Raw genomic sequence first — 11,347 nt, 5'->3', positions numbered from 1 at the left:
AGTTGTATGAGGCTCCTTTTTGTCTTACAAATTTGTGGACCCCAATTTTACACTTCTGGGTCCACAAAAATCTGGGTTCACATAACTGTGAGACAAAATGGTTGTCTCATACAACTAATGTCAGTTGTATGAGACACAAAATAAAATTTTCCGAATTTAACAGTGTTAAATATCTACTATGTCAAATCAAAGTCATCTTTCCATGGCGCAACTTGCTAGAGACCTAGATTAGACTGCTTGCCAAAATGACAAAGATGGATGGGTTAATTCCTTATTGCAATATAATATCTTAGAATAATATTACTAATTTTTATTGGACTTTTGAAGAAAACTTGGTTTTTTATCCTTCTATATGCTTGCTTTTCAGGGAGCAGTTTGTTGGATGATGCTCAAATGGTTACTCGTGTAAGTCAACATTAGTGAAACTGTGTCATATATTGATCATTAATTAGTAGTTTCTAACTGTAAATTAAAAAGAGTAAAGGATAAGCGGAGGACTATACATGGGTATATTTTCAACTGACTCTAGTAATATAAGTATATGTTTAATAGTACAAATTGCTCTTTTTTTTTTAAAGCCTGGTCACTGAGAGGCCAAGTTTAACTACCATAAGGATTCTTCTAAACGACTAAACTTCTGTTAGAATAAGCAAATTTTATAAAAGAAACTTAAATGGGCGGGAAAAAACTATTCTGAGGAGAAAAAGAACATTTCTAATTTACTCTGCATGGTTAATGTTAATAATTATAATAGATAAAATCATGCACCATTGAACTGACGTGTGGTTTGTCCTTTAGTTCTTAACTTTACTTACATGTCTTACTATGCCGGCCGTTCCATTCAAAAAAGATTAAACTAATGGCCTGAAGTTGAGAACCTGTGACCATTTCTTTGTACATTTTATTGGCCAACTTCTCCCTTCAAATACAACATATTCACCACCCGACTGATACTCCTCATCTACTTCTCCTCTTACTCAATTTTGTTTCATATATTTGTCAACATGTTGAAAGGAGGGTCTGAAGTAATTCATCAAAATGGTGCTCTTGATCATATTATACAACAATCCAATGAACAATGGGATTGTGCTAGTCTTGTTGGTTTTCCTGGAATTACCTCTGCCCCTAATTATCCCTCTAAGCCAGTCACCGAAAATCGCGGCAATAATCCTGAAAGAAATGAACTTTCCCAGTGGGTTGAGCATGTGACAAGGCAACTTATTGAAGATTTGCCAGAAAATGAAACCCAAGCCATGACATATCAGGACAACATTGTCCCTACACTATTGGGAGAGTTGAGGCCTAAAAAAGTTGCGCGAAGAAACTCTTCTGAGAACCTTGGACAACAACATCAATGGAACTCTCATGATCTCGCGAGAGATAAAAATAATACGAACATAAATGAGACGGGAGCTAAAGGAATGAATAGGCTAGATGATCAAGGATTAAACTTGAGAACTCATCTTTTGGAATGTGCAGTTGCTATATCAGTAGATAACTTGGGAGAAGCTCATAGAATGTTGCTTGAGCTAACACAAATGGCATCCCCCTATGGACAATCTTGTGCTGAAAGAGTAGTGGCTTATTTTGCAAAAGCAATGGCTAGTAGAGTCATCAATTCATGGCTAGGAATATGTTCTCCTTTGATCAATTACAAGAGTATCCATTGTGCATTTCAAGTATTTAACAACATCTCACCATTCATAAAATTTGCACATTTCACATCCAACCAAGCAATTCTTGAAGCATTCCATCGTCGAGACAGAGTCCATATCATCGACGTGGATATCATGCAAGGCCTACAATGGCCGGCTCTATTTCATATCCTCGCCACTCGGATAGAAGGTCCTCCACATGTTACAATGACAGGAATGGGGACATCAATGGAACTATTGATTGAGACAGGGAAACAACTTTCCAGTTTCGCCAAACGCCTTGGCATGTCCTTTGAGTTCCATCCAATTGGGAAGAAAATAGGGGAGCTTGATATAACCATGTTGCAAATTAGGAGAGGAGAGGCTATAGCCATACATTGGCTACAACATTCCTTGTATGATGCCACTGGCCCTGATTGGAAAACAATGAGACTTCTCCACGAACTATCGCCAAGAGTTATCACACTAGTAGAACAAGAAATACCACTAGGGGGTAGTTTCTTGGATCGATTCGTGGGATCCCTCCATTACTACTCCACAATATTCGACTCATTGGGAGCTTTCTTGCATAGTGATGATTCTAGCCGGCATAATGTTGAACATGGCCTGCTTTACAGAGAAATCAATAACATATTAGCCATTGGAGGGCCAGCAAGAAATGGGGAGGATAAATTTAAGCATTGGAGAAGTGAACTATCAAGAAATGGATTCATGCAAGTGCCAATGAGTACAAATGCAATGGCTCAAGCTCAATTGATATTGAATATGTTCCCACCAGTTCATGGTTATAGCTTAGTGCAAGGTGATGGAACATTAAAGTTAGGGTGGAAGGATACTAGTTTGTATACTGCATCTGCATGGACTTCTCCAAATTCTAGATAGATAAATTTGGACTTTAAGAGTTGTATTGTACGTTTAGATAGTTTGTCTTTATCTTTTGTGGTGGTTTAGACTTTAGAACATGTCAGCTAATCTGACACTTAATTTCCTACTACTTCTTTTATATATATCATCCTCAACTGCTACATGTCTGTAGTAACTACTGTTAGCTAGAGTGACTTAACAAATTGACAAAATCCTATCAACAGTAGGGAATTGCAGGGCTTCACATAACTATGCAGGTCACGCTTCAAATTATCTTCCTTTGTTTCAAGGAAAACAAAAGAATGTTTGAGGACTTCTTTCTTGTTCAACCCTCAATTTATTTAATATTTCGAGGAGATATATAGATGTCTGTAGGAGCAGCCAAAGGAAGTTTGTAAATGCTTCCAAGGATCATGTTCAGTTGAGCTGGATCAATTTCTTGGATTTGCAACATAAGAATTAGATAACCCATCATGATAATTAAACATCATCTTTGACAACTGTAAGGACCGCCACAATCACTAGAAATTTTTCATTACCAAAATTGGGATTCGAGTATATTCACTCATCCAACTGGTGGGTGGAATTGTCCATAGTTCAATTTTTGAGACATTTGGATTGGAACCATATTTTATCAACAATATTGTTTGACCAAAAAAGTATTAGACCTTTTTAGTTAAACTAATAAATGATGAAATGGAGGGTAAATCTTAGCCAAACATAATTAACTCTAGATCTAAGCATATTAAATATGAGAATCAAAAGGGACTTGGCTTACATAACATTCTTTGAGATGATAAACATACATCAAATATAAATGATAAACTTACATCTTTGATATATTGTTCTGTACTTGTAAGAGCAAAGAAAGAAAAGAAGGAAAGTTATCGATAACTATGAAATCTATCTTTATTGATTCAACAATAATGATTACAAAAGGTTGTAACCAAAATCTGGGCTTTTGGTTTGTCGTTGGAGGTCCCCTCCTATTGAGAACCAAGATCTGAGAATTGTGAAATCTTGGATTGGAACCCCCCTTCTTGCTTTCTTCTCTCACATATATATATTCCCAGTTTTTCTCTTTATCCAACGGTCTTTAACCAGCGTACCCTTTATGACGGTACTCTTCCTTACTCGCCCAAGTGTTACGACATATGTTCTGCTGTGTAAGCCTTCTGATGGCTTGATCTCGGCAGTGGCCGAGATACTCGTTGCTATTATGCCTCGTGGGCACGACTATGGCTTGGTCGACCTCTTACCATTTTTTTTAATGATAACTATCTTGTGGTCAGATTTTGACCCATACAGTTAGTCTCTCCGCCCGTTGGGGTCACCTTTTGGCGAGCTCGATGGGAGGATTCTGTTGATTCAAAAGTTAGGAAAAATATGGACGTTGTGCGAGGAACAAGGTCCTAATGGCGAGGTGGCGACGTGACGCTTCAAGGATTTCATTAGACCATTACGTCAGTTCAGAAATGGATCGTCACATCGATTCAGGGTACCATAAATACCTATTATGCGTCATTATGGCACACGTTTCCCAGGCACCATTTCGTTTCCCGTGCCCTTTCAGTTTTTTGATTGGCGGCTCTTGGGTTTCCCGCTCAGGACATTTATGTCCCTATAAATAGGGGGAATCCCTTATTTGATTGTTGTGCTTTTCAATTTATTTGAGAAAGAATTTTGCAAACTTCTGCCTTCTCTAATCTTTCATACTTCTGCTTTCGCTAGAATTCGACGTGACCATTATCTCTTTTCCTTCACCGTTCTTGTTTATTTCGATCAAGTAAGAAAAATGGCTAGTACTTCTTCTCAATCTGATAGAGTTGTTGGTGCTCCGTTTCTAGAAAGTGACATATCCCTATTCGAAGAGAGAGTGTAGGTAGTGGAAGATGAGGTATTTCCGATGGTGAATGAGATAGTTCCTCGTTCGAGGAAGGCGAGGACTGATTTTTATAGCCCTTCCGGAAATGAACCGGAACCCGTTCCTTCCATTATGGATGAGGTGGCGATCACGACGCTCAAAGCTAAGTGGGGAATCCTTGCTTATATCGAATGGTGTCGGGGGGGGGAAGGATATTGTGCATTTGCACCGCCCGGGATATTGTGCGTTTTATGCATACCCCTTCATCATCGGATACACACTCCCCCTTCCTTCCCTAGTGGTGGATTTCTGCCGCTTCTACGAAGTGTGCCCGACTCAACTCTCTCCGTACACGTACAAGCTCTTTCTTATACTTATCAAGTACGCGAAGTTGGCCGGCCGAGGAATTTCCCTAGGGCACATGCTCCACATCTTCGCCCCTCATTTTCTTCGGGGTACGATAATTCATATGTGCCATCGAGGGACCAAAATCTTGGTGGTAAAGATGTACGATAAGGCCAATTGCCGTTTTAGGGAAATCTACTTCTATGTGCGGACATAGAACCTTGTGGCGAACTCGGCAGGGTTTCCAGAGACGTGGAACTTTTCTCATAAGTTTTCCCTTGTTTAGTTTTGTGATTTTTTTTAAGATGGTCGTCAGTCGTCTTCCTTTTAGCAACTTTGCTGAGGACTTGTTTTTTGCTTTTGCAGCCAAGAGACTATCTCCCCTGCTAGTTGCCGATATTCGTGAGTGGGTAAGCGCAATTCTCCCCCACACGGTGGGGATTCGTGAATGGGCGCCCTTCCATGAGAAGTTTGGGCACAAGCCTCTTACTGGTGAGTTAGCTTGTTGTAGTTTTGATTTGTCTCCTGCTTCATAGTTTTTTTACCTTGCCGTTGTATGATCTAATCCCTCCTTACTATCCGACCTGCGCTTGCGGCCGAAGTTGTGCACTTGGAGGTTACTCAGCCGGAGATTCCGACTCCCGCAGTCCATTCAACGGGTGAATCTTCCCGCGCTAGTAGCGGAGAGGGGCCATCAAAGGGACGAAGGGTAGTGTTGGAAGATGTTTCTCCAGTCAAAACTTCTTCGAGGGACGTCCTTGCCTCGGCGGTGACCGAAGTCGAAGGTGGTGCCAACCCAACCGTGGAGATGACGCCTGTTGTAAGCGTTCAAAGGGCTAATGTGGTGGAGAGATGGAATTCCGAGGCCGCAGCCGCTGCTGTTTTGAGCGGCCCTTCAACATCTTGGCTGAACCGCGCCCCTTCTTCGGCCAGTGACAGGCGGGAGGGCATCATGGTTGAGGATTATGAATCCGAGTCTGATATCGACCCTAAGGACATGAGGATGTTCGAGGAGGGCTTTACCGGAACTGTAGTCGAAGTGGGAGGCCTTTCACGAATACTCAAAATTCTGTTTGACCTCAACCTGCTGCAAGATACGATGGACTTTGTGCCGCAATTCGATCTTCTATGCTCCGCCGCTAAAAGCGGAGCTCTTCAGGATGTTAGTGACTCCGAGTTGTCACGCGGTGTGACCGCTTTGGGCCTAAGGGTGAGTTCCTTTTTGTTTCCTTTACATAGTGACCTTTGTTTTTACTAACTCCTTTCTTCCCCTTCTTCTTTCTTTTAGACTTACATGCTGGAGGTCGAGTATGCTTGTAGTGCCGAGACGCGGGATGTGATTTTCCTAAAAATGGTCGAGAAGTATCGACGATACCGTAACAGGTGCCGTGAGATGCACGAGGGGCTCAGAGCGGGAGCCAATACCCTGTCTACCAGGGAGGAATTGGAGAAAAGAGATGAGGATCTAATGCGGTCTATCCGCAGATGTAGTGAGCTTGAGGAGCTGCTTCATGCCAAGGACGAAAAGCTTGAGGTGGGAAAGGGGGTTGCCGCGGAGTGCGATGACCTTCAAGCAAAGGTGCTATCTTTACGAGCTGAACTTGGGCAAAATGTTGCTAAGGTCGACGCTCTGAGTGCTGCATGGACGGAGAAGGTGGACGATCTGGAAAAGAAAATGGCCGAGATGGAGAGAGTTGAGAGTGCTCGAGTGTCAGCTTTGGCGAGGGCAGCGACACTAGAGGATACTATCCGCATCCTTATAATCCGAGCAGGAGTCTGAGAGGGCGACGACTACGCAAAGGGAGGCATAGCTTGATGAGTGAATTGGTGAACTTGATCAGAACGCTTCGACCAGAAGCTGAGAAGGCGTAGTTGTTGGCTCAAGACCCCCCTCAAGAGTCTGCTTCAGCCACTGTTCCCTGCCACCTGTATGAGCTATGGGTCCATGCCGAGGCCCAACGTGATATATACAAGGGTTTATGAGAAACAGGAAATGTTCTAGAGGCCGCCTTTGAAGATGCTCAAGCAAAGGCATACGAGGCTCGTGCTGCTTGCGGTTGTGACCCTGCGACGCCGGAGGCTGGCGAGGGTGTTGATGTTGAAGATGGGCTTCCTTCTGATGATGATGTTGGGAAGAACGGCTATGAGGATGATACCGAGTGAAATCTTTGTTGCAACCTGTGTACTTAGTTTTGTTGTTGTTGTTGTTGTTGTTGTCTATTTTCATCTTCTTCCTGAGGGCCTGTTTTAGCCTTTTGTAAGGTGCTGCTATTGTGCACATATATTTTTATGAAATAGTTGCTTCGCCTTTGTTGGTGTATCTTTTGATTTTCTTTTTCCCTTTCTCCCATTTGTCGTATATATTTTTTTTGCGTAGACCTTCGGATTTTTTTTGTGATGATTCCCTGATCTTTTTAATTGGGAATCTGACCTTGCCCTGATCGGGTAGGATCTCGTTGTATGAGTCCGAATGAAGTCATTTTGGATTTGCAATTTCGGGCAAGATTGACTTCTAGTTTGCCAACTCAGGCGGAGTCAATCTTAATTCAAACGAGGTCGAATTGAGACTCACCATCTTGGGCGAGGTAAGTTTCAACTTATATATTCGAATGAGGTAAAACTTGGAGTCTCCATCTTTGGGCGAAGTCAAGATCTGACTTATATTTGAACGAGTTTGAATTCGGAGTTGCCGTCTTAGGCAAAGTCAGTTTCTAACTTATATTTGAATGAGTTCGAATTCGGAGTTGCTGTCTTGGCGAAGTCAATTTCTGACTTATATATTCGAACGAGGTCGAACTTGGAGTCGTCATCTTGGGCGAAGTCAATTTCTGACTTATATTTGAACGAGTTCGAACTCGGAGTTGCAGTCTTGGGCGAAGTCAATTTCTGACTTATATATTCAAACGAGGTCGAACTTGGAGTTGCTGTCTTGGGCGGAGTCAATTTCTGACATATATTCGAACAAGGTCAAACTTGCCATCTTGGGCGAAGTCAATTTCTGACTTATATATTCGAACAAGGTCGAATTTGGAGTAGCCGTCTTGGGCAAAGTCAATTTCTGAGTTATATATTCGAACGAGGTCAAACTTGGAGTTTCCATCTTGGGCGAAGTCAATTTCTGACTTATATATTCGAACGAGGTCAAACTTGGAGTTACCGTCTCAGGCGAAGTCAATTTCTGACTTATATATTCGAACCAGGCTGAACTTGGAGTTGCCTTCTTGGGCGAAGTCAATTTCTGACTTATATATTCGAATGAGGTCGAACTTGGAGTTGTCGTCTTCGACGAAGTCAATTTTTGACTTATATTTGAAAGAGTTCGAACTTTAATCTATCGATTCGAGTGGACGAATTTTTACTTTTACTTGGTGAGAGGTCGAATTGTAACCCATTTGACGATGGCCAGTGGCTGTAAAGGTGTTAATTCGAGCGAGGTCGAATTGTAACCCATTTGACGATGGCTAGTGGCCGTAGAGGTGTTAATTCGAGCGAGGTCGAACTGTAACCCGTTGTATTATTTTTAATAGAGAACATTACCTGTCGCCATACTATTTATGCGTGCGTCGGGATGAGTCCCGGTGTGCTTGGTTTTTCTTTTACTGGAACATACTAGGCGTTTCGTGGGTGAGTTCCAGATCGCTTAACCTTGCTTTCATTGGAGATTTCTGTGCATTTCATGGAGATTACCGTGCGTTTCACTGGAGATTTCTATGCATTTCATGGAGATTACTGTGCGTTTCATGGGTGAGTCCCCTGTTCTGGAGATTTTCTTAATAGTTGACCTATGCTGAACTGTTTCAATTATTTGTAATTCGGTATGGCTTAGAAGGCTTTGCTCGGTCACTGCTTGTGAGGTGGTATGGTACGGAACCTTTTCATGGGGTGTTTTTGTGGCGCCTGTTCCTTGTTCGCATACCTGTGAGAGCGCTCGTGTTCCTCTTTTGAACCAATAAGAGATCGTGGTAAGTGAAAACCAAACGAAATTTCCTGTTACCTTGGCCTGGTAAGTTGTTGAAAGGAGGAATGGCGCCGTAAGGTCGCTCGCTTTGCTTCGTACTCGAATGATGTCTTCAGGTTTGCGGACGTGTTTGGCTCCGTCATTAACCGCATCTAGGCTTCTTGTGAGTTGGACTTACCTTGCCCGTCATGATGTCGAAACTGAGTTCCGGTCCAACCTCGTCCGATATGCACAAACAACAAAGGAAACATGTCATACTTTGTTCATTAATTGTCCAGTATGTATGGGCACGAAAATAGGGCAGGATATGCCCGCTGTTTCAAAGGATCACACAGTAGGCTATCGTCCCTTCCCAATAGGTGGGAGTATGGGTCGGTATATAAGGTGAATACGTCAAATGAGGTTGCGGTCACGCCAAACGCATAGTGACCGCGGTTCTACTTTAAACATGCATATGGCGTGCCAAACCCATCGTTACAGGTGAGGCATGGGTTTTGCATAGACATCAGTCAAAATTTCTATTTTATGTAGAGATCTGACCTAGATTGGTATGGTTATCTCAAAGGCTTACCTACCATTCTTTCGAGTTGGTGTTTATGCCGAGATGGTAATGCCATGACAGCCTGGTAGTGATACTTGGCTAGTTCTGGATCTAAAGGAAACTAAAAAAAATGAGCTAAGAAATCCCTACACACGGCGTCAAATTGTTTGACCAAAAAAGTATTAGACCTTTTTAGTTAAACTAATTAATGATGAAATGGAGGGTAAATCTTAGCCAAACATAATTAACTCTAGATCTAAGCATATTGAATATGAGAATCGAAAGGGATTGAGCTTACTTAACATTCGTTGAGATGATTAACAGACATCAAATGTAAATGATAAGCTTACATCTTTGATATATTGTTCTGTACTTGTAAGAGCAAAGAAGGAAAAACGGGAAAGTTGCCGATAACTATGAAATCTATCTTTATTGATTCAATAATGATGATTACAAAGGGTTGTAACCAAAATCTGAGCTTTTGGTTTGTCGTTAGAGGTCCCCTCCTGTTGAGAACCAAGATCTGAGAATTGTGAAATCTTGGATTGGCCCCTTCTTGCTTTCTTCTCTCACATATATATTCCCAGTTTTCCCCTTTATCAAACGATCTTTAACCAGCATACCCTCTCATGACTGTACTCTTCCTTACTCACCCAAGTCTTACGACATGTGTTCTGCTATGTAAACCTTCTGATGGTTCGATCTCGGCAGTGGCCTAGATACTCGGTGCTATTATGCCTCGTGGGCACGACTATGGCTTGATCGATCCCTTATCGTTCCTTTTAATAATAACCATCTTGTGGTCAAATTTTGACTCATACAAATATCATATCCATAAAAATACAAGTAGTAGGTAAACCAATCCAATGTTGAGTTATTAACCACTGGCTGTATTTTCTCTTACGACGTAATGGGCTATTATCTTCACATGCTTCCAGCCCTTCCGCAAGCTCAAAAACATTGATTAAATCTAAAGTGGGACGGTCTTCAATGAGAGGTCGATTCACATGTGATGACATTGTAAAACATCAAACGATCCTTATTAGCATACGAAAATAATAATATTATTCTTGTTGGTTCACCTTCTCGGCTTCTCCACAACGTAAATAAAATCACCATAAGTAGTCTTGATATCCAATTCTAGCACCTTCCACGTATCGTTCTACTTCTCGAGGTCATAAATTTCATTGGTACTATTGATCTGAGGGCTCGTTAAGTTCATAGCCACCTAGAACATACCGTTTCCTCTCAATGTTTTGATCGGAAAGAGATATGATTTTCCAGCCATAGTCAGGAATTTTAGTGTTAAGTTTAAGCAAATTCCTGCTTATTTGAATGATTGATTTGACCTCCAACGTAGTAGACAGCATATCATGTGGGGCATTCCGTTTTCGGTTTATTGGTGTCAACAAAAGAGTCTAAAGGCAGCGACTCAACATCAATGCAATACCACACTCGGGGACGGCCTAAGGGTAAGGCAAATGGAGCCATTGCCTTAGGCCCCCAAAATATTAAGGCCCCAATTTTAAGTATTATGCGTCACATATATTTTATGTAATTGTCATTAATAAAATATTTAATTTTTTTAATTAAAGTTATTCAATTGAGTGATAAATAATGACAATTTTTTCTCTCATTTAATTAAATAATGAACATTATCAAATCTAATTTTTTCTCCTCTATATGTACACTCATGTTTTCTTATGATTTCACTTTCTAATTTTAACTCAATTTCTGTGAGTTGGCTATTTCTTTTTATCATAGTTTATTGATCCATCCGTTAGAAAGCAATTATTTTGTGTTCATCTTTTTAAGAGAAATCCCCAAATGTCGTGGGCAGGGGCGGACTTAGTGCATAGACTACGGGTTCTCGGGAACCCAGTAACTCTTGCGTAGACCCTGTATTTATATTAAGAAATTCACTAAATATTGGTAAATATCTGACTGTGAACCCGGTTATTATTGCATATTAATCTGAAATTACGGTAGGAACCCATAAGCCTCAAATCCTGGATCCGCCTCTGGTCGTGGGGTGCACGATTCGAACGTCGATAGATTATCACCATGCCCCCTCTAGCTTCTTCCACTTAATCAATGTCATATTTTCATTTACAATAGAG

General features: G+C 41.3%; 1 protein-coding gene across 1 annotated transcript; it reads left to right on the top strand.

The window, feature by feature from the left end:
- The first annotated feature begins 955 nt into the window (after window positions 1-955).
- On the top strand, window positions 956-2,777 carry LOC107801392 (scarecrow-like protein 23). Its single transcript, XM_016624722.2, has one exon. It carries the CDS (start codon window positions 1,005-1,007, stop codon window positions 2,535-2,537), a length of 1,533 nt encoding a protein of 510 aa, XP_016480208.2. The 5' UTR covers window positions 956-1,004; the 3' UTR covers window positions 2,538-2,777.
- Window positions 2,778-11,347: the final 8,570 nt, after the last annotated feature.

The sequence above is a fragment of the Nicotiana tabacum genome, chromosome 22 (assembly GCF_000715075.1).
Source record: "Nicotiana tabacum cultivar K326 chromosome 22, ASM71507v2, whole genome shotgun sequence".
In the NCBI taxonomy this organism is placed as follows: domain Eukaryota; kingdom Viridiplantae; phylum Streptophyta; class Magnoliopsida; order Solanales; family Solanaceae; genus Nicotiana; species Nicotiana tabacum.
Note: the sequence above shows the minus strand (reverse complement) of the source record. Positions and strands in the feature narration are given on the sequence as shown.